The 25,182-nt window shown below is 36.2% G+C and overlaps 1 protein-coding gene across 1 annotated transcript in view; it reads left to right on the top strand.

The window, feature by feature from the left end:
* The first annotated feature begins 3,906 nt into the window (after window positions 1-3,906).
* LOC110097316 (UDP-N-acetylmuramate--L-alanine ligase-like) overlaps window positions 3,907-25,182 on the top strand; it is a 91,520-nt gene continuing 70,244 nt past the window's right edge. The window contains exons 1-6 of the mRNA XM_028691636.1: window positions 3,907-3,916; window positions 4,068-4,146; window positions 4,232-4,368; window positions 17,679-17,878; window positions 18,790-18,860; window positions 23,414-23,502. Of these exons, the coding sequence (XP_028547469.1) occupies window positions 4,140-4,146; window positions 4,232-4,368; window positions 17,679-17,878; window positions 18,790-18,860; window positions 23,414-23,502 (504 nt within the window). The 5' untranslated portion in view covers window positions 3,907-3,916; window positions 4,068-4,139. The remainder of the gene's footprint in view (window positions 3,917-4,067; window positions 4,147-4,231; window positions 4,369-17,678; window positions 17,879-18,789; window positions 18,861-23,413; window positions 23,503-25,182) is intronic.

Here is a 25,182-nt window from a genome sequence, read left to right as displayed (position 1 = left end):
TGATCTCCCTCACACTCCTCCCTCACAAAGCCCACCTTCTCCTTCCTCTAACAACCCCAAAATCTTCTTAAGAGCTCTCTCCCAAGGAATCCCCCTCTAATCACATTCCTCTCTCTCTCCCTCTCTCTATCTCTCTCTCTCTCTCTTTATATATATAAAGTAGAAGTTTTAATATTTAAAATAGGCTCCAAGAAACCCTAAAAATTTTAATTTAGCCGTTATGATCATACAGTACGATCCAATATGATACAGTATGATAAGTACAAAACAACCTTCGTCCTGGTACGAAGGATTATGAACAGGCAAAATTTTTGAATAATATTGTATCGTATGATATAAACTCATATAATACGATCTATAAAATCCTTCTGTTCATGTAGGATAATTACTGGGATGATGAAAACTTGTCTCTACACATCATATATTACAAAACACGTCGTACAATACGATTAGTTCAAAATCAAGGGATCATCCAGTACAATGTCTGGGATGACCAAAAATAGCCTCGGTTGATCGTACAGTACAAACTATATCATACAGTACGATAACTAATCATAAATTAATCCTTGATTTACATACTAATCATTGGTTTATTTAAGTAAGTATTCAAAAATTATTGTAAAGTATGATAGTATTGTATAGTATGATCAGTTCAAAATTTTATGAATTAAGAACTTACTTAAATTAATCTGTTGGCTAGGGTTTTTAATTAGAAATACATTGTATAGTACGAGATAAGTTGTACAGTATGACTTGTTTACAGATAGAAGTTAATTTGAGCCAGATCAGATCGTATAGTACGATTAAAACTCGTACAGTACAATCAACAAAGAAAAAAATTCCTTTATTTTTAAAACCCTATCCCCTTGTGTGTATGGGTATGGTTGCTCAGTCTTGCATACAATTTGTGGTCATACTCAAGAAAAATAATAATAATAATAAATAAATAAAAAATTATAATGTTATAAACTCAAACTCCTACTCTACTCAGTCTTGAGTCTTCTTGAAGTCTTGAGTAACTTGTGATCTCCCTGAAATGTTAGTACTCACAAACAAGAGCAAAAACCAAAGATATTTAATGAATAATAATTTAATCAACATTATTTCTCATTATAAAAATCTCAGAGTAGGGGTCATAGATTGCAACAATAACCTTCATTGCGGCCAACATATATTGTTCAGCCTCCTCATTCAGCTTATCTTGTGTGCTAATTTGATACACAAATCTACTGATATGGTTTCTAAATATAAATCCACTACTAGCTTCATAATTATTTTGAGCATATCCTTTCATTAGTTAGCCATAATATATATCATTTCGAGCTCTTGCTAACCATCGCAATAGTAGGTACTTATCAGGGACGTTCATAATATCAATCTGCCTAAAAACTTTCATGCAGTGAGAACACAATAAACCCATCATTTTAAACTTCCTGTAGGTGCATTGAATGCTTCCATCTTATGTATCAAAATAAATAACCTAAGGATTAGAATGATTCTTTTTCTCTGTGCAATAAATAAAAAACTTTGAAAAATCACAGGACACAAATTATATGCTCATTACATACATCCTATAAATATTCTTCTTAAAAAAATGAATATAGTTTTCTTGAATAAATATGAGCAGCTTGTTTTAATATTGGATAGCTTTTTACTACAGGTTCTATTTCGGATTGGTTACATTTGTAATCCTCATCCTATTCTTTCCTATGCTAATTCCTCATCACCTTATCGAAGCCCAACAAATAATCAGTTATAGAACTTGTGGGCTTAAAAATGTCATGACAAACATTATTAGTAGACTTATTACATTGTGTGGATAGTATGCTCATATTAAAACAATCATTATTAAATGCAGTAGACCATTTATTCCTTATCTTATAAAAATCCTCCAACCACCCATGATTGTGAAGGTTCTCTTATGCAATCATTTGAGACTATGTTTTCTCAAACTCCTCCTCGGAGTCACATTTGCTGAAACACTTATGGAAGAGGCCTTTGACTGTGTTGTTACTATTGAAGCAAGACACTTTTGATGGTGCTTTTTTATGGATATGCCATTGGCATAATCTATGACGAGTGTTAGGTAATGCAACTTTTATGGCCCTTGTCATTGCCTAGTCTTGACCCGTAAAAAATATTTTGGGATGTTTATCACCCATTATGCGTAAAAAAGTTGTAAACAGCCACGTGAATGATTCAATAGTCTCTTCTAACAAGAAGGCCACCCCAAGAAAAAAATATTTTGCTAATGATTATTGACCCCGACAAATGGTGCACATACCAAATTATACTTATTAAGTCTATAAGTAATATAAAAAATTACCACATCATCAAAGCAATCATAATCGATCCGACCAATGTCATCAACCCAAAAAAAATTTAACAATCTATCAAATTCATCAATTTGAATATCCCAAGTGAACATATTATCATCAACTTGACGATCTTTAAATAACTTAATCAAAGAATTAGTATCCCCAAATTCAATCTTTGCTCTTTTCTCTTTTTGAATAAAGCTGTACACATCCCTCTTAAAGAATCCATGGTTTTGGACACCTCTAACTTCATTAACAAGGTAGGTATATGAATCAATAGATTTTATACCGGCTTTTATCATTGATTTAAGAACTAAAGTTTTAACATCACACACATTCCGGTATGATCTAAGAAGATGCCGGTCTTCTGGCCTGGACAAATCATGATTGTGGGGTTCAATGAATTTTTTCACCTTCCAATATCCAGCTTCATCCACTGTAAATCAAATCATTGCTGGACAACCTGTTTTAGTGTCTGATCTACGATATTTTAATTGGAAATTAAGATCAGACATCTTCTTGAAACCAGCTTTGGAACAAACAAAGTCATAGGATTTATTTTTTCTAGATTTTGGCCAATAACTATAATGATCCTTACGAATACTAAAATCAATATTATGGGAATGATTACAGTAAGCCTCGTATGCCTCTTTCTCATTCTCATAAACATCACGATAAATTATAAGTAAATTAGTAACAAAAAGCACATCATACACATAAACTATGCAGTAGATACACACACGATTTGCATAAAATACGCAGTATGTACGCACAAGTTACACACAACATATGCAGTATATACACATAGAATACGCACAACACATGCAGTATATACGCACGAAATACTCACAACATACGCATAAAATATGCAGTACATAAAACATATAATACTCATTCCGGTTTTTCAACATTCTTTCACCAATTTTCATTGTATTTCAATAATAAAGTATATAGGCATAAATAACTCAGTAAATTTACATGCAAAACATGTTGAGTGGACAAATATGCTTGCTTCAAAGAAAACTTAGAGGATTTGAAACTTTACCGATAAGTTGAATACTAGATTTCATAAATTTATCTTTTCCTATGGCTGCATTTCTTCTTTTATTTGTTTTGCTTCTTCAACGTCTTCATGTTTGTTTTCGGCCGTCGCGTCCTCTGAGAATATCGTATGGTCGTAAAAAGAAATGTCCTCATCAAGATCAATCTTCATTTTCATCAGCATTTCTTCTATTCTTTCTTAACTCCTGAGCTTGCCCGAAATTTTCGCTAAATCTTATATAATGAGGAGCTTCGCAGATGAAATCTCAAAAAAAAAAAAAAAAAAACCCGAAAAAAAAAAAAAAAAAAAAAAAAAAGCGGCAACCTAATTTGAATAGTACAAATTTCAAATGAAGATGGTAGGGATTTACATGTTGAAGCCACATCAAAATTTCACTAAAAAAAATCATAAAATTATTTTGCACATAGGCATACCATCTGTTACAATTTTAGCAGCCTACTAATGCATCTCCACGTCCGGAATAATGCGCACAGAATAATAGCTCCTAAACTTGTGTGGGTGCGAGAAATGGACGGAGACGAAATCGCAGGCTAAGGCAGTGAGCCATGGCTCCTAGTTGTTAGCATTCCTAAAATTATAAAAATGCTAAGAAGGCGCAGGAGGCCTTCAACATTTTTCACGTTGAATCCGTACGAGCATTTATCACCATTTTATTTAACTTCATATTTATGTTTCGATTTCTCTAGGGCTCCGGCAATGGCTTCTCGTGCTCTTCTCTTCGCCAACATGGACAGTCGCTCGTTGGCGGTGTGTCACCGATGGCAGGTGAGATGTTCCAGTGCTGTGCGTGGAGTTCCCATACTTTGCAGAAGAATGAAGAACGCTTCTTTTACTTGCTGCGCCTATGTAGGAGGCCCAGCTGTGACTGAAAATGCCCAAGATGTCGTGGCTGTTTCCAGATGTGCGGAGGAGAAGAAAGGTTGGGTTCATTTCGTTGGCATTGGGGGCTATGGGTTGTCCGCGCTTGCCATGCTTGCTCTTAAACAGGTATGAATCTTTCGGCTACTGTTGAAAAATTGTTACTGCCTTTATCTTGTGCATAACAATCGGTTCGATAGGATTTCTGAATAGAATGTTAGATGTCATTCTAATTGTTATTTGCCCGAGGAGTTACCGCTTGCTGATATGAGGAAATTAAGATAGCCTCAGTTATTTAATTTTGGGGCAATTACATACTTAACTTGATTATTTACAAACGTATGATAAGTATTTTGGCGCACATTTAGTAAAAATTTTCATGTCAAAAATTCATGGGTGTAGCCCACATATTGAGCTTTCATTAGAATACATAGTCCATTCTCTTTTATATTATTGGTGGATGTTAGTAAAACAATACATTAAAGATGATTAAACGTGTAGTTACAAGGGTAGTTGTGTGGAGCACGAATTGGCTGTAGCATAGTTTTGAAAGACAATTGGATTTAAAATCATGACGCGAAAGTCTTACAATCCTTCCTGGCTCAGCTATACTTTAAATCCTACTTGAAAGGAATGTCAGCAAAAGTCACCTAATCATTTTAAAATCATGATATCAAAATCTTTTTGAGCAATGTTGGTTAGGCTAAAACATTTTTAGTTTGATAATTGTGACTTACAACTTGTGGCAACTAAAAATTGCCAGAACAAGAAGAGTATGCATATGTTTTTAACTAATATTAAATTATATGTTTGGTCCTTAAAGGATTTTTATTTTGCTTGAATACTTCAGTGTCATTTCAAATTGATTTTATTTTGTTTTAAATTAAATTTGATTTGGGTTCCTGTTTAGATTTTGAAATCAAATAATATTTGTTTTTTGTTTTGATTCAAGTTTTGTAATTATTTAAAGAGGACATTTTAATAAATGAGAGACAGAGTAGTGTAGAATAAAAGATAATGTAGAAAAGTAACAATTGAATCCAAATTTGTCCGATCGATGATGCCCAATTTTACTAGTAGATCGATTTAGTGAGCTGAGAACTCGCTAGTGAGGATGGAGAATAGAGTGAGTAGAGAAAATAAAGAGAGGAAGAGTAGACTAATATAATATCTGCTATCTCAATAAAAAAATACAGGGACAAGGTCGGAGATCCTAAATTTTTAGCCAGATGTGCGAATAAAATCAAGAAAAAAAGCCTAAAAGAGGTCCCAAATTATTCCTCATCACATCTTATTTATAGGATTTTGAAGATTACAAGAAAAACTATACATAGTAAAATAAAATATAGGCTATGCATAATACTCGTATAATGCTTTATTGCTAATCTAGGACATGTGTTGCCTCGTGATTGGTTGTAGGAGGCTAAAGTTTGTGGTTAGGTGGGCTGTTTGTCATCAGGTGAGCTCGGGGGGGGGGGGGGGGGGGGGGGGGGGGGGGGGGGGGGGTTAGTAGGCGTAGGGTGAGTCTATGAACGAGTCTGGAAAGGATAGACTCGTAGCTGGCGAATTTTTCTTGTTGGGTCGATGATTGTCATAAGAGGCTTGAGGCCACCTTATCATGAATAGCGAGTTGAAGTTTTTGCAGGGATGAACGATTACTAAGCCTGGCAATAGTAAGTAAGTTTAGCTTGAGGTCTTTAAGTTAGATGCTTTCTTATAGCTAAGTATGGTGAGCCGGGAGGATGTGATTGAGATGAGTGGTGATCTATCTGTTGGATGTGAAACTTTCTAGTTGTCTAGCAAAGGCGTGTTCCTTGTCGGATGTGGGCGAGTGATGCCTGTCAGTATCCTTATGCGTGTTCCTCTCTGGCCCCGGGCAAGTCCTTTGAGGGATCTACTCCTTAGAGGATGACCCGGTCACATGTCAAAACACCATAGGAGGTGATCATGGGTATACATTTACTTCCATGATTAACTCGGCCTTGAGAAAATGACTAGTGAATGATATTAAATGCAACTATCTAACATAAAACAGATAAATAAACGTGAATTTACTGTCCTATTTTTATTGTAGCTCATGGATTTATTTGACCATACTTTGTGACGTTGATGTTGTGTCATCATATTGTGACCTCTCTATAAATTTGAAGCTAGCGTTGTAGGAAGTTTATTTTCCCGCCCTTTGTAACTAGATAACTGGCGAGTGCTTTGAGAGAATAGACCTTATCTTTGCGGCTCACTTCTGCAGCAAAGCCTTCAGAATGATAGCATTTTGCCAATGGTGAACTGACCCATCTCAACATAAAGCTATCGACTCTATGACAGCCTCTTAAGGCAAGGAGGTTGATAAGGAGGAGGCTCGACATCTGGCTGAGCCTGCGAAACTCGTCGCCTTGCCCCCTTACAAAGAAAGTTAGAACTGAAGTTGGGTGCAAAGAACCCAACTATTGTGACTGTCAGTGAGAGCTAGCTGTCCATGTTGTCCTTGTTTTCCCCATGTAGGTGTTCATAGTGGAAGATGAGGATGACGAACCATTACTGACCAGGTTGAGAAGGTGAGTGGTATTTTGGTGACCAACATTAGTGGGTATTAGGGAGATCGCCCGTAGTGATGAGTTTGTAGGAACTGCTTCCCGTGGAAGGTATGCCCAAAAAGACAAGTTTGATTATTGAAGGTTTGTATTGCTAGGAAAGAGGTTTTCTGCTATGAGGGAGCTAGTTGTCTGTGTCTCTTCAAACGAGATGTTGTAGCATTTGTCGAGTGAACAATAGATGAAGGCTTTGGAAAAATGGGCAACTTTCTAGTATTGCTGGGGGATTGCATCAAAGATCAATTCTTATCAGTTTGATTTCGATGCAGTTATCGATGCAAATATATTTATCTTTTGTCCTTTTATAATATCTTTGCTATTTAATTTTATAGACATATATTAGATTGAAATTCAATATCAAAACTTTTATTGTATTGTCGGCTAATATTTAGTATGTTATGTCGTAGCAATCAACTAATAGGATCCTTTCAATTGTGAAATTATTTCTCTTATCAATGTTTCCAATATCTACCTCCTATTTTGTGGCCTTGTCACCAAGTGTTATTTTTTCATATTTTTTTGGATTCATGTGTTATAAATTTTAATATGTTGCCAGTCATGTGCTTTGAGCACTAATTGTTTAGGTATCATATGCTCTTAATGGTTGTATTGTGAAGTCATACCTATAGAAATGTATTAGTTTCTATAGTAGGAACCACCCAAATCATTTTGGGTTCACTAGATGATATGGATGCAAGAGCATTGTCATATGTCGATCTAACTTTAGGTATTCATTTATATGTTGTGTTAATGTTTTTCTTTTAAGTATAAATGCATGATAACTATCCAGATAGACTATGAAATGGCATTTAATAATGCCACAAAAGATTTTTTTTAAGTGTATGATACAACTAAGAGGGAGGGTGAATTTGTAATTTTTTATTTTAAATTTAGATTTTTAAAATAATTACTCAAAGCAAAGCTGTCATTCAATCAACAAGAATGAAAGACACCAATTGCAGTCAGAACTAATTTAAGCTATTATTCCATTCATGATAACGATATATATGCAGGAGAAGTATCCAAGCCATCCCATAAACAAAGATTTACATGACATATGCTAGAAATAAAAATAATACAACAGTTTAATTCATTTTAAAGGAGGGGCTCTGACCTCTTAAGCCGGAGTGGTCAAAGCAACTCCATATTTTGTGGAGATGTTAGCCTGTATTGTATTTTGTGGAAGAAGTTTTTAAACATGCACTTGTTCCTTGGATTGTGGAAGAGGGCTGGCCAAACTTTAATTTGAAACTAGAAATTTGGTCATGCTTTTGTCCAAGCCAGATTTGAAGACGTTAAGACGTTTTAATTTGTATTGATCATGACACACTTGAAAGCTTGCCTGTTGGGTGTTGTGTTTGATCTTAATACTCTTGGGATGCTCTTTTCATGTGAAGAGTTGGCAATCAATTCAAATAAGAAAGGAAAGTCCAAACTCCATAGTATCCACATGATTTATTATATGTTGTACTAAAAATTTGAACCTTACGCTGCATCAAAATGTTATTCAGGGCACATATTCTATTTTTGCACTTATAATTCTATTACTGCATGAGATTGTTTATTTTATTTTACTTTATGTGTTGACCCTTATACATCAAACCACGCACTAAGCAAGCAAAGCTAGCGAATCAAGCAATGCTTGTCGACACAATGTACCACTTGAAGGGTCAAACGACATCCGATAGCCAAACGGACTGTGCTGTTCCAATCAGGACGTTGAGTTTGCCTAAGTGGACACCCCACGCACTAAAATCGGAAGAAAGCAGTCCAAAGGGTCAACTCACACCCAAAATTGATGCGCAACGTTTCCCAAACGACTTCTGATCATAGAATGGACATCGCCGCTGCGTCCGAAACATTGTTGACCCCCAAAAACTACATTTATTTGTTAAATTGGGATTTCTCGGCGAACCGACATGAGTCCGAAGACGACGATGCCGAAATCGAGAATATTGTCGTGCAAAGCCACTTAAACGACGTTTGATCGTAAAATAGACTTTGTCGTTGCATTCAGAATGTTATCAGTACTTAAAAATTGACTGTCAATTTGTTCAATTTAAATCATGCGGTTAGATTGATGCGGGTCTCGAGGCAACGACGCTCAAATCAAAGAAAATGATGCGCAACATTGTCCAAAGGACGGCCGATCGCAAAACAAACTTAGCCATCATGTGAAACAATGTGATTTTTGAATGAATGACTCGTTGCTACGGTTTTGAATTAATAATAATATTAATAATAACAAATTATTGTTATATTATTATTATTCTACAAAATCAATAAAAAAAATCAAAACATAACTTAGTTAATGCTCACCTCCTATCAGTCGTCATTACTGTCGCAGGAATCCCATAAATCTCTGCTAAATCCCCGCAAATTCTACTAAAACGCTGTCGTTTGAAGCTGGCGATGCGACTGTTTTTACACACCTCGTTCCAATTGAATCAGACTTTAGCTATTAAGCGACGGCTCCTTCTAATTTTCACGAACGAACTCCCTGGTCAGTTTGTCTCCAGAGCTGCCGCAAAGCTTCTTACCGTCGATCCAACTCAGCAAACCGGACTTCTGATCCAGGCGAGCTGCCCGACCCTTTCCTTCCTCCTGCTCACGTTCGTCTTCGCCTCTCCGCTTTCACATTTACCGTTCTTCCTCACCCGTCATACCCAACCAGGCGCCTCCTCGCTTTCAACCGAGCAGCTCCAACTTGATCCTGTCCCTACGGTGCCTCGCCGTCGTGGTCTGTGGGTCACTCTATATCTTCAAGTTCTTTCTTCTTGGCTTCTCCACCATCTCCTCCAACCTTAAGCTTACAGGCCTCAATGCTGCAACTCTGTATATCATTTCCTTCACCTGAGCAATTGCCTCGCCATCAATCCCTTCTCTGCCTTCTCTTTGGAAATCAATACTTCAAGCTTAGGGCAGTCAAGTTTAGCCTTCTTCGACTTCAATGGATTATAAGAATCTTCACACCTTCTCGTGACAGGCTTTATATTTGGATCTGTTCTCTGATCATTGAAGGAATAAGGATGTTTGTCAGACTCAACAGAAGAAACATTGCTACAGCTTGAACTAATGGTTAGAATATTTCTGATGAGTTTCAGGTCTTCAGAACGGCTAGTGATCAGAGGAAGAGGAAGCAACTGATCGGAAGCAAAAATTTCTTGTTGCTGCTAAAAAAAAAAATCTTGAGCTATTTCTCTGTAGTTTGCATTCATCTCATGCGGCCAGGTGAGTTCTTGAAAATCTAATGAGTTGAGTAGAATTTCATTCATGATCTCAGCTTGGTGGCTTGCTTCCCTATGTAACTCATCCATAGATTGGAAAGGATTCTAGTCCATGAATTGTTGCTGTTGTTGCTTCCCAAGACTGGCCAGGAGTTACAAAATATGCTGGACTTATGTGTGCTAAGGCTCATCGGAAAGAACTTATTCAGGATCTTTATAACGCATGGCATGAACCTCAGCAAGGTACTCTCACTGGATGCATAATAAAGCCACGTTGCAACAACTCTTCCACTTGTTTCTTGAGCTCATCATGCTCTGCAGGGTTCATGCGGTAATGGGATAGGTTGGGCAAGGACGCCCCGGGTACTAAGTCAATGACGTCTTGGATGTCCCGTAATGGAGGGAGTTGGTTGGGCAAATCTTCCGGGAAAACTTCAGCGAAAGTTTCAAGGAGATGTTATACTTCTTCAGGGATAGGCTCCTCTCGCTCGGTAGCCACCTCTCGGGCTACTAAAGCGTATAATGGCGACCCTGATCCTAATTCAGCACCTAGGTCTTTGGCCGTTAACAGATTTAAGCCCATGTTGGGTTTTAAAGGAGTGGGTTTTATATCTTCTTTAGCAGACTTTGGTTATGTGGGTAGGAGCTTAATCTTCTTACCATCGTGCTCAAACACACAAGTGTTTGATCTCTCATAAATATGCACGTTGTTATCGAACAACCAAGGGCGGTCGAGGATGATCTGACCAACATCCATAGTTTGAACATCACACCAAATCTTCTCTTTGTATCCCACAAATTCAAGAGGAATCAAGCTCCTATCTTTTACCTCTAAGGCGGTCGAGTTGATCCAAACGACCATGTAAGGGTTCAAATGCGGTGTGGTTTTCAAGTGAAGCTTGGAAATCATAGCAGAAGACACAACATTAATACAACTTCCACTATCAATGATGACCTTGCAGTTCTTGTCACCTATCTTGGTGAAAGTGTGGAATATTGAGGTTCGTCCCCAGTCGTTGCTCAACTTAGGTTGTGAAAGAGCACACCTAACGACTTGAAGGTCTAAGTGATCCATCTTCTGGAGGCAGTGGACCACAGTAATATCTTCCTCGTAGAAAAACTCATCGTCGTCATCAATGTGATGAACTAGTTCGGTGTTCGGTTCTTCCTCTTCTTCGATGACTTCCTCAATGATGGTGACTTTAAATGGGCTGGAACATTGAGAGACAATCGAAAATATTTAGTACCCACAGAGGTCTTGGGTGCTTCCCTTTCAGGGGTTTTACCCTTATAATCAGGGCGGGGTTGGGCTTGGCCAGGGGTAGGTCGACTAGTCATGGGTCCAGTGGGCTTATTGTACGGTTGGCTAGAGGAGGATTTGAAAGGGCTAGGACGAGAGTCTTGGTTCCTAGAAGGGGCATGGCTCCTAGACTCTTCTAAATCTAACACAAGACTACAAACAACCTCTAATGTAGTCACTCCTCTGGCGAAAAGTTCATTCCTAAGATCTTCTCTTAATCTGGCTCTAAACATAGAAAGAAGTTGAGCAGGGGTAGTAGTCTCTTCACCACTACAATGAATCATAAAGTCATGAAAGGCAGATATATACTCTTTGACTGGTTTGCTACCTTGGGTCAATCTATTCCAACGGTCCAAAAGTCTAGTATAGTATGACGGAGGGAGGCATTTCTGTTTTAGCTCTTGCTTCATCGTCCTCCAATCAGTAACGGGGTATTCCCCTCAGGTTTCGCGCATGTGTTCGAGGTTAGTCCAATATTGATTGGCTCCAATGTTTAAAATTGCGTATTCGGGTATTGAGGCGTTTTTTATTTGTGAGGCGAGGCGTAAGCTTCAAGGCGTTTTGAGGCGTAAACCTCAAAATCAAAAGATTGCGTAAACATAAAATGATAAATTTTTTATATACTAATTAGTGAATAATATAAAACATAAAAAAACATAAGATATAAAGTGAAATCAAAATATCTCAATAATATGACAACATGAAATATTGTTCAACTCAAAATTCTTTCCCAAATCCCAATATTCTTTTCATTAACATATAATTCAAATTTCCAAAAATAAGTAGTAATGACATATCATATAAGAACTCATAAGTCATCAGCACTATCATCACTAAGGGGTTCTTCATTTGAATCATCATTATGATGAACTGCTCTCTCCCCTCCCTCCTCTCCTATAGAGTCCATTGTCAGGCATTTACTTCAAGATTTATGTAAGTTTTAATATATATAGCGTGAGGCGTAAGCCTCATGCTAGTGAGGCGAGGCGGGCCTCAAGGCGGACCTCTACCAAGTTGAAGCGCAAGCCTCGTAAAAAAAACTCGAGGCGTAAGCATCGATAAATTTTTTACTGGAATTGCGCAAAGGCGGGCCTCAAGGCGAACCTCATATTGCGCAATTTTAAACCATGATTGGCTCTACCAGCTAATTTCATTTCCGCAAACCTAACCTTTCGGGCCTCCGAAATATTGTACCATTTGAAATAGCTATCCATACCCTTAAGCCAATCTAGGAAAACTTGGGGGTCTAGGGTGCCATCGAAGGATGGGCATCTATCAGAATGTTTTTCAATAGTTGGGCGTCGTTACCTACCCAAATGGGGTTTTGTCCAGACGGCTCATGATGGGGCCTTTGGTTGGTACGATAGTAATCTTAGGGAGGTCCATGATCAGTACGAGCCTTTTCGGCATAAGGGGACTAAGACCTTGAAGGTGTATAAATTGTCGGGTTTCCTAAACGTTTCATGTTATCTAGGTGTTCACCAGTTTGGCATTTAAAGTCTGCTAAATCCGTTTGGGTGTTCCTAATTTGCTGAGTAACCATCCCAAGTTGACCCACGATGAGGTCTAAAGTCGCCTGAATATGTTCCGGATCCATGGGGAGGTGTTAGGGGACGTTAGGGGAGTAACAGGGTAAGGGACAACACGTAGACACTAAGATAATATGCTCCTAATGCCTCTAAATGATGCAGGAATGATCAGGACAACAAGCTACAACAAAGACCTAAGTTGTCCAAGTGTTTGGAAGGTTTCTAGAGTGTGGACAACACCTAAACACTAGCTTAGACTCACCTAAAGGCCACTAATTTGTGCAGGAAAAGTTTGGACAGCAAGCTAAAATGATTGTTTAAGTAACCTAGACAAATAGGGATATTATTGTGACAAGGACAACTCTTAAACAATGAAATATACTTACCCAAAGTGATGTAAACGGTGCAGGAATTTAATGGACAGCAAGGAAAAAAACAGTGAACTAAATTAACTAGGCAATGGTATGCATGCAAACGAGTTTTGGAAAGGTTAACTTGACTCCTAGGAACTTCTAGCACATGCAATATATGCTTGTCATGCTCTGATACCAAATATGATGTGAAGCATACATGTGGAAGAGTTGCTTTGGTTTGTAACAATAATTATTGAACATGAACGTTGCTAATTAGTAACTTATGTTTCACCCAAGTTAAATTCTTAGAACTTTTGTGAATAGATTAAGAAATGGCAAGCGGTTACAAGAGATTAGCAAAACAATCGCAATAACAACGAAAACAAGATAGTAGTACTAATAACAAATAAATAAGAATCCACGGTGTAACATCAAGATATAGTCACTAAGAGTTCATTCTCACTCAATCACTCTTAGGCTTTAGAGGAGGAGGAAGAAGCACACGAGAAAAGAGATTACCACTAGGAAGATGATATCGAAAACCTTCATTGATGGAGAGGTAGCCGAGGGTGAAGGAAGTTGTGGATGACCGACGATCATCAACTGGCCTGAACGGATGTGCTCTTTGATTGATAGTGTGAGGTGGTATAGGATGCGATCGATGTATCCATCAACGGTCTCTTCGTTGCCAAAGTACACGTCAAAGAATGGGGATCCAAGAATATCCGTTCGTCCTTGCTCGTCGAAGACAAATCCATGGTCGACCTCAGGGTCGGCCATCCATGGATGTGGAGGGCTCTTCTCTTAAACCAGTTGGGGCCGGTGGCTTGTGAAGTAAGAAGGGAAAAAGAGAGAGGAGGGGGGGGGAGAGGGAGGGCTGAAGGTAGACTAGGGTTGGAGGGGGAGAGGGGCGCCTATGGTGAGGATTTGGGAGAGATTTTAATTTCAAAATATGAAATTATGTTCAGATTTTAATTAGCTATTGTAGAAGACCCCTTGCCTACATCAGATTGTCCTTCGATTGAAAAGGCTCATCTCCCGATGAGGTTGCTTTAGATTTATTGCGAGGAGATGAAAGAGGTGCATCCAAATCTCAAATCTTGTCCGCATACTTTTTTAGGATCTCTTCTCGTTCATGCTTGAATTGATCCTGCAGAAATTTCTTTTTCATCATATATCGCTCCGTACATGGATGAATCTTCATCTGAAGCTTGTATAACTCGTTTTGTAGGGGATCTGTTGAACTTCCTTCCGTCGGAACCCATCTATCCATTGGAATTTGGACTTCAGAAGCTTTTGGTTGATTTTCTTCGACAACTGACTCAATTTTTGTCTTTTTACATTTTTTAAAACACTTAAAAAAACACGAAAAAACCTAGGAAGACACAAACCTAAGCTCTTATACCAAATTTGATGCAAGCAAAAATTATGATAAAAGCCTAATTTTTGCAAGCAAAAAGAAAAGCTTCCTACGAAATAGAAAATTACATGAAATACTAAAAATTAAACAAAATACGACATTTAAAACAAAATACAACTTTGATGGAAATAAAATGACGCTTACGACTTTATGACATAGAAATGACACCTAAAGTTGCTTTCATTCGTCGAGAAAAAAGATACAAGTGGTGTCGAACTTGCGGAGAGAAGAAAGAGGTTAGAAGCCGAGATGAAGAGAGGACAAGCTCGTAAGCTTTCATAGAAGAAGATCAGAAGAGGTGGAACAAGCTCGCAAGCCTTTCCAAGAAAATCCTTAGGTTTTATCCAAAAAATTCTTTCATTACATAAACTTTTTTTATTACAAAAACATCTCCAATTTATAGAGAAAAGGGGCTGCCAAACAGCCACCATAACCACTAATTAAATCCTCTAAATCATGTGAAATAGAAGGCCAAAAGTTCAGTCCAGAACAACATCCAAATAGCCACAAAGGGGGCCTGCATTAATTCCAAAACAGCTCCTAAATAGCCACACAAAAGTCAAGAAAAAGCAGCCACTGGACAAGCAGCAAGGGGAGGAAAACCGAAGGGACACAGAGAAGGGGAAAAGGCAAAGTTGAACTCCTTTTAATAAGCTAACAAGAGGAATACCTTTTCAAATTAATGAGCTAAACATAAGCTCAAGCATTTATGAGCTAGAACCAAGTAGCTTCCTATGAACATAGCCCAAATCCGAGCAGCCAAGGCCCAACCCGAGAAGAAGCTAGCAGCCCAAAGACCAAGGAACCCAAGTAGCTAGCACACCCAAAGCTTGCCAAGTCCAAGAGACAATGGAAATGTTTTGACCCCCCTTTGCCTACATCAGATTCTCCTCTGGTTGAAAAAGCTCATCTCCCGATGAGGTTGCTTTAGATTTATCCCGAGGAGATGAAAGAGGTGCATCCAAATCTCGAATCTTGTCCGCATACTTTTTTAGGATCTCTTCTCGTTCATGCTTGAATTGATCTTGCATAAATTTCTTTTTCTTCATATATCGCTCCGTACACAGATGCATCTTCATCTGAAGCTTGTATAACTTGTTTTGTAGGGGATCTGTCGAACTTCTTTCCGTCGGAACCCATCTATCCATTGGAATTTGGACTTTAGAAGCTTTTGGTTGATTTTCTTCGACAACTGACTCAAATTTTTTTGGATGTTTTTTATTTTTTTGCACTTAAAAAAAAACACTAAAAAACTTAGGAAGACACAAACCTAAGCTCTAATACCAAATTATTGCAATAAAAAATTAAGAAAACCCCTAATTTATGCAAGCAAATAAAAAGACTTCTTATGAATGTAGAAAATACACAAAATACTAAAAAATACGACAAACAACAAACTTTTAAACAAAAGATGACATTACAAACTTATGAAATAAAATTCTAAACTTGCATTTCCTTGAGAAGAAAGAAACAGTTGGCGTCGAACTTGCGGAGAGAAGAAAGAGATAAGAAGTCGAGACGAAAGGGAGGATAAACTTGCAAGCTTTCCTAGAAGAAGGAGAAGGGATGAAACAAGCTCGCAAGCTTTTCCAAGAATGAAGAAAAACCTCAGGTTTTTAGATCCAAAAATCTCTCTATAACATATTCTTTTATTTCAAAAACATCTCCAATTTATAGAAGAAAAGGGGCAGCCAAACAGCCACTATAACCACTAATTAAAACCATTAAATCATGGGAAATAGAAGGCCAAAAGTTTAAGCCAAAACATCATCCAAACATCCACAAAGGGGGCCTGCATTCATTCCAAAATAGTTCCCAAATAGCCACGCAAAAATTAGGAAAAAGCAGCCACGGGACAAGCAGCCAGGGGAGGAACCGAAGGGGCAGCACAGGGAATCGGGACAGCAGCCAGGGGAACCTAGACGGACAATTAGGAAACCGGGACAAGCAACCACTAGGGGACCAAAACAGGCAATTAAAGGGGGAAGGAACCAGCCACGGAAAGAAGAACCAGGAGGGGAAATCGAATGGACTCAAGGAGGGGGAGAAAGGGGAATGAACCAATCATAAATCCTATTTATGAGCTGAAAAAGTAGTAGCTTTAGTATTAATGAGCTGAATTAAGTAGAGGACATAGAAACTTACTAAAATTATAACCCAAAAAATTAGGCTCATGTTTTGACCCCCCCTTTGCCTGCATCAAAATGGCACCACTAAATTATGGTCATAGACAGAGCCTGTAAGCTCCCAAATGACACTAAATTCTTGAGATATGAATCAATAGGATATAGATTCAAAATTATCCCTTTAGACAAATATTCACCCCAAGTCTATGAGATACCCTTGGATGATGCAACCCATGGCTGCCGATAAGGATCCTCCTGTTAGGTTGGGTCGACTACCTCCTATGACTAAGTAGACCAGGAACCACGATGTCCCAGGATGACGGAATCATGAGATCTTGATTGGATCGATCATCCATTCCCCCACCATTTGCTTTAAGTGCAAGATGGTGAAATTTTCAATTTTAAATATCAAACTTTCAAATGCATAAACCAATGCTGCTACTATACACCGGATACCATGTATTCTTTACGTATCTTCTTGATGACTAGCCTTAATCGAAAGTTCTCTCTCGTTACCAGGAGTTAATTAACTGTAAGGGCTTGCATCTATAGGAAACCAAAACTCAGATCATAAAGTCCTCGCAAAATGAGGGTGAAATGTTTTGGCAGTGTCTTATCTATAAACCCAATATGCCTTATGAAAATTTACCCCGAAACTTAATACATCAAAACTCTACCGAAAGCATGGAGAGGCCGGGGCGTGAATTTTCGGAGCCCACAATATGTTAAATTGTTAGTATTATTATTATTTTTGTAAATGGGATCGAGTAAAATGGAGACTTAATATAACAAACCATAGTTTAAGTATGATCCTAGTTGCTTTTTTCATTCATGCTAAAGCTTTGGTTAAGACGTTTGGTGTAAAATAATAGATTTTTTTCTATATTATTCAGGGCTTTGATGTCAGCGGGTCAGATATTAGGTGGAGCGACAACATGGATAATTTGCAAGAAGCTGGGGTAAAAGTATACTTGGGGCATTCAATAGTTTGTATGGAAACCACTGGAAAGCGTCCTGATGCAATTATAATCTCAAGTTGTATTCCTAAAGATAACGAGGAGATTGTACATGCTGTGTCACTGGGAATTCCAATGTTGGTACTTTCTTTCACCTCTCCTGTCATATTGTGTTTAGTTTCTTTCTTTTATATCAATCTTATGTTGCTTGCACTCTACTGAGGTCCTTAGCATTTCGGATATTGTTTTTTACACTTCATGAAATACTTATCAATTATTTAATTTTGATTAGGTAATGAATGCTTGCGACTAGGAGTCATGTGTGCACCTTGGTCCATAATTTTAGAATCACAAGTCGTAAAGCATGCTGTTTCTGCCCAAATTTACTTAGTCTTTATCTGCCAGATCTTATGCCAAATTTGTCATCCGCTTGTTAGATGAAAGTTGGATATCTTCTAGAGTAAAATCATAATGTCTAGTTGATTTATAAATGATTTGGTTTGATGTTCCATGAAAAATTAGTTTCATCACACACATAGAGACAAAGGCTTGAAGTTAATAAAACCACTATAAATAGTTGTGTATTTATTGGTGTAGCTTTCTTTACTTATCTCATTTCAATCGCTAACATTTTTAGATCATACAGCCTTGTGTGTTGCTGTTATTTGCAACTTTCATATAAACATTTCAAATGAACATTAATACACTAATAGTATACTATAATTAGTATGGTAGTGTATACTACAATAATAGTAATAATAGTAGTCCTGTAGAAGTATACTATAATAGTTGTAGTACTGGTGTACCACGAGTTCTTTAGAGTGTGCACTGTTATATTATGTACTATTATCTTAAACACGTCAACATATTCGTGTAGGCATCTTTTAATGTGAATTACATGCTATTTTCTCAGCTTGTTATTTTGGCTTCTATTTGCAATTGCTTCCGCCCAGTATCTCTATAATAATCTTTTCTCAATGGAGTTGAATTTAGCTTGCACTGACAAACTCAGAATAAATAGCCGACTTCTTGTTTCTGTCAAAAACAGATATAAGAGAGACTCTTGGCTTCAAAACATCACTGAACAATACAATCTGATTGCTATTGCGGGGACTCACGGTACATTGACTTTACATAGAAAATTTTCTCATTGCCTTCAGATTTTCTATATATTAATCTGCTTCTGAAGTAGCTTTTTGAATGATTTCAAATGTACAAAGTGAAATAATTTAAGAAATTCTCCTCCTAGTAGGAAACACTGTGATCACAAAAGGGACGCAAACAAGTGTATTTCTGTCCTACGTCTCTCTTAGTTATGATTCAGATTTGGCTGGAGATTTTGCTGAGTTTATTGACCATTTAACATTCTCCATGATGCTTTTGGAATGAGGTCCTTTATTGGATACAATTAAAGTTCTCAAGCTGAGCTGCATGTTTTAGTGAAAACATGCAGGTCTTTAGTCATTAGTCATTACGAAAGCTTTCTTTAATGCTAAATCAAGCATAGTAATCATTTTTTTGGAAGGTGGATGAGTATTATTTTTTGACAGGTCTGGTTCAAAAGAGTAATCATTGAGGCTTGAAGTCACGCATTTATTTAATTATTTAAAATTTTACAAAATGAGATGCGTCTCAGTGCAATTTTGGGAAAAAAATGTCTCAAGGTGCATGCCTCAAGCATTTTTTATGAGGTATATGCCTAGGTTTGGCTTAAGCGTGTCTCACCTCTTCGGCTTAACCCGTAACCATCCACATATTTATTTTTTTATAAAACAAATATAAAATTAAAACTTTTAAACACAATCTATTACATTCACTCACGCACTCACCCAAAGCATCCCCCGACTTGCCATCCAGTTGTGTGCTACTAGCTTGCCGACGAACGTTTGGGGGTTGGACATCACCTCATCTCCTTCTCCTCTTTCTATTACACACTATTTTTTTTCGCCAAGTATTCTTCAACATCTTTAAAAATTTTTTCTTGAAATTTTTTAAAGTGTAATTTTTTTGTTGGAATAACTCCTTTTAATTTACATTTTCTTTCCTTTTTTTTTTTCCTGAAACCCTAATTTTTTGTATAAATATTTATTCTTCTTAACTTTCTATTCTAGGGTTTTGTAAAGCATATTTAGAGGCAAGAAAAAAAATCACGTTGGGTCATAGAAAAGTCTTGGCATGGGAACACATCATTCAAGTTGATGTGAGAGTTGGTGTCAAGATATGTGTTTACTTGAAATGTAATTATTGTGAGAAGGTGATGAAGGGTGGTGTAACTAGGATGAGGGAGCATCTATCTGGATTCCATAAGAATGTACAATGTTTCATATTGCCTGATACGGTGAACAAGAAAATCAAATAATACATGAATAAGTTGACAGTATCGAAGCATGTAGCATAATAATAGTTTGATGATAGACTTGATGTTTGTGGGAAAGTAAACTGCCATGTTATTTTCAAATTTATATTTCTATAATCAAATATTGTATAGAGAATAACATATCGTTTCAAAATATAGGAATGATGTTTGACTATCAATTTGAAAATAAAAATGAATTTATTATTTTTGTGATCAAATGTTGCATAAAGAATATCATACTATCTCAAAAGATAGAAATGATATTCAACTATCATTTTAAAAATGAAAATAGGTTTTAGAAAAACTTATCTTTGACCTAAGAGACTTTTTTCATACTTAGAGAACTAAAATAGGGTCTACTTTATGTTAGGGTTCTAAGTTTTTCATCCATGGCATTGTAGATGAAACCCATTGCAGGCTTTTTGTCAGCATCCACCATCCTTAAAATATGAACTAAAGGTCTAGTGGTTTCTGAGCTTTGCTAAGTGTAGAAAGCTCTTATTAGTGAAATTTCTAAAGAGGATCTTTGTAGAGTGAACATAGGTTGAGTTCGATTGAACCAACATAAAATCATGGTTTACTTTTTCTTTTTCTTCATTTTGCTTCATGCAATTTTTATTTTATGAAATATGTGATTTGATCATATTGTGATTGTAATTGTTCATAAGTTGTAATTATTTGGAAGAACATTTTCTTTGAATTAATTGTTAGTAATTCTATTGCTTCAAAATTTTAAAAACAAAATAAAAAAATATATTTTTATAAACCAAAGAAATTATAGGAGTAAGCATTTGAACAAGGAGCAACTATACATTTTTTAAAGGCTAGGTATTAAGTGACGTGGATAAGAGGACAATATTAGAATTCTAAATTAAATTTATTGAATAATATACAATGAAAACAATAACAAGCCTTTATCCCACTGTGGGGCTGGCTACATGAATTCTTTTCTTCCATTGTGTCATATTGAGAGTCGAAATGTCATTTAAATCTATTACAAAATGGTTATTTTTAATCCTTTCTATTCAAGTCTTTATAGGCCTATATTTATATTTTTTAACATAGGTCTGATCTCATACATTTTTCTTCTAATATGATCATCGGAAGTCTAACATTTTATATGACCGAAACATCTAAGGTTACTCTCTCTAATTTTATCTGCTAGTTGAGCTATTTCAAAATTTTCACATGTATACTCATTTCACATTCTATTTGTATGTAAAGTCACTCATCCACCTGAGCATCCTCATCTCTGCACTCTTAATTTTATGCTTCTCTTGTAGTGACCAACATTCTACACCATAAAGCGCTACAGGTCTCACCACCATCTTATAGATTTTCCCTTAAGTTTTTGGGGTACTTTTCTATCACACAATAGGCCCGATGCATTCGTCCACTTCAGCCATTCAACTTGAATTATACTAATAATATCCCTATCTATCTCACCATCATTTTTAACAATATATTAGAAATATCTACATTGTGCAATTTTTTTAATGGCTTGATCACCCAATTTCACAATCCCACCTCTAGATCTATTTCTACTAGAATTACTCCTCATGTATTTGGTTTTAGATCTACCAAATAAAAACCTTTAAACTCTAATGTTGACCTCCATAATTCTATTTCCTTATCGACTTCCTCGCTAGTCTTATCAACAACAAAAATATTATCATCAAAAAACATACACCAAGATACATCCTCTCACAATTGTCTAGTTTGAACATCCATGATTAAAGCTAAAATATATGGGCAAAAAGTTGATCCTTGATGTAATCCAACTGAAATGAGAAAATACTTGGTCAAACTACTTTGTATTTGAACGCAAGTTATAACTCCTATGTACATATCCTTAATGACTCGAATATAAGCATTAATAATTCTTTTATTTTCTAGAACTCTGAAAAACTGATGATCTTTTCGATTGGTGATTTGAGTATACCACATCATGGATTTTGATCCATGATCACATATGTAATATATTTCAATGGTCCAATTAAATAGAATAATACTAAGAAATGCTGTCATCTATAATTTGTAATAATTAGAAAATGATGAGAATTCTTTTCCATTTTTATGTGGTTATGCTTTCCTCTTTAAGAGATGCACTCTATAGAGTTCTAGAAAGGAAATGAGTTAATTACGCTTATATTCATGTTATTAAGGATTGCATATAGAAGCTAGTACTTGTGCTCAAACATAAAATTTCTTGACCAAGTATTTTTCTATTTTAATTCAATTACAACAAGGATCGGTTTTAAGCTCATATTTTTTTGCCTTAGTCATGGATGTTATTACTAGACATTTGCAAGAGGATGTACCTTGATGTATGCTTTTTTGCTTATAATATTCTCTTGTTGATAAGATTAGAGAGAGCGAGTTGATGAAAAACTTGAACTATTGAGGTCAGCCTAAGAGTCTAAAGATTTTCGTTTGAGTAGATCTAAAATCGAATGCATAGAGTGTAATTTTAGTAGTAATGGATTTAGTAGTGAGATTTTAACATTGGGTGATCAAGCCATTAAAAAGAGTGCATGTTTTAGATATTTCAAGCCTATTTTTGAAAGCGATAGTGAAATAAATGGGGATATTATTTATAGAATTCAAGCTGGATGGTTGAAGTGGAGAAGTTCATCAGGGCCCGTTGTATGATAGAAAAAGTACCCCTCAAACTTAAGTGAAAATTTAATAAAATTGTGATGAGACCTATAATGCTTTATGATGTAGAATGTTAGTCATTAAAAGAGAAGCATAAAATTAAGTGTTGCTAAGATGAGGATGCTCATGTGTTGAGTGGCTTTATACTTAGAGACATAATGTGAAATAAGTTTATACATGAAAATGTTGATGTAGCTTTAGTGGTAGGTAAGACTAGTGAGACTCGCTTTGGATAGTTTGGTCACATAAAACATTGTCCTTCTAACGACCCTGTTATGAGAGTATATGTATTATATCCGGCCTATGATAAGAAATGTATAGCTAGACCTAAAAAAATTTTGGTTAGAAAGTGTTGAAAATGACAATTTTTATTAGGTTTTAATACGAACCCGATTGGTTCAAGGCCTTTCATGCGTCTGAATCATGTAACTTGGTGTCAATAGATTCATGAAATAGTCCTTTAAGATTTGTCGGTTGTGTCAAATTTGTGCTAGTTATATGGGATTCTTACTAATATAAAAAGATTGAATGTGTCAGAGTGGGAAAACCTCTATTTTACTACTGTATTTCCTTTTTTGGTGAGATGTGACATGTTAAAGAATCTCATTTATCTCACCAATGAAAGAAACCTAATTTATGCTAAATGTTTTTTCTTCAGGAAAGAGTACTACAACAGCGATGCTATCATATGTTCTACATGCTATGGGGGATGATCTTATTGCAGTTGTTGGAGCTCATGTTCCACAGGTATGTTCTTCATGCCCGTCTGCAATCTTAAACTTCCACTTTCATTTTCCCTTTAAACATTTTTTGAGATTATGATGATTTTTCATTTATGAATTCTTGATAGTCTATTAAGATATGAGAATATGTAAAAGAATTTGAGTATATTTTTATTATCAATTCACTCAAGAGAATTAAGATTACCACTCAATTTGATGAATATTTAGCATTTTTCCCCATTAATCTTCTCCTTTTATCTTGGAGTTCAAAATATACTCAAGGAGAAACTAAGTTATGAGACATTGGTGAGGATACATTAACTAATGAATGATAATGAAATGAATGAAGTTGTTAAACTCTCTTAATGAGCAAACTTTGAAAATTAAAGTTTTCTCGATAAAGTTGAAGGCATTTTGAAGAGAGAGGAGTGCTAATGGTGATATTACCAAGCATGTTGACTCTAATTAATGATCCATCATCAGTATGCTTATATTTTACTTGATTATTTTAAAGAGAACATTAATGCTATTCTTTTTTTTTTTTGGAAATTTCATATTTCGTATATAATGTTTATATTGGCAAAATATGTTATGATGGTAATCAATACAAATGTTAATGAGAATTAATGAACTTGATTAAATATTAAAATTTAAGTGTAACTAATAATGTTTGTTTTTTTAATTATTTTTATGTCTTATAGAATGTATATGATATTATGCTTTATTATGTAATGCTCAACAACAACAATATCAAGCCTTTATCCCACTACGTGGTGTCGCCTATATGAATCCTTTTTCTCCATTGTGTCCTATTAAAAGTCAAATTCTCATTTAAATCTAATAAAGAAAGGTCATTCCTAATATTTTCTAACCAAGTCTATTTTGGTCTACCCCTACCTTTCTTAACATAAGTCAAATCTAATACCTCTACTCTCCTAATCGGGTCATTGGAAGGCCGCCGTTTTATGTGACCAAACCATCTAAGACAACTCTCTCTAATCTTATCTTCTACTGGAGCTACTCCAACCTTTTCACGTATATGCTCATTTCGTACCCTATCTCTAAGGGTAAAGCCACTCATCCACCTGAGCATCCTCTTCTCTGCCACACTTAACTTAGTATTATGCTTCTCTTTTAATGGCCAACATTCGGCACCATAAAGCATTGCAGGCCTCACTACCATCTTATAGAAATTTCCCTTAAGTTTGAGGGGTACATTTCTATCACATAACAAGCCCGTTGCATTCCTCCACTTCAACCATCCAACTTGAATTTTGCTGATAATATCTCCATCTATTTCACCATCACTCTGAACAGTAGATCCAAGATATCTAAAACGTGTACTCTTATTAATGACTTGATCGCCCAAAGTCACAATCCCCTCACTAGGTCTATTACTACTAAAATTACACTCCATATATTCCGTTTTAGATCTACTGAAGCGGAAACCTTTAGACTCTAAGGTTGACCTCCATAATTCAAGTTTACCTTCAACTCTCTCTCTAGTCTTATCAACAAGAAGAATATCATCAGCAAAAAGCATACACCAAGGTACATCCTCTTGCAAATGTCTAGTGAGAACATCCATGACTAAAGCAAAAAGATATGGGCTTAAGGCTGATCCTTGATGTAACCCAACCGAAATACGGAAATACTTGGTCAATCCACCTTGTGTTTGAACACAAGTAATAGCTCTTGCATACAT

This window comes from Dendrobium catenatum, unplaced genomic scaffold (assembly GCF_001605985.2).
Source record: "Dendrobium catenatum unplaced genomic scaffold, ASM160598v2 original_scaffold_31010, whole genome shotgun sequence".
In the NCBI taxonomy this organism is placed as follows: domain Eukaryota; kingdom Viridiplantae; phylum Streptophyta; class Magnoliopsida; order Asparagales; family Orchidaceae; genus Dendrobium; species Dendrobium catenatum.
Note: the sequence above shows the minus strand (reverse complement) of the source record. Positions and strands in the feature narration are given on the sequence as shown.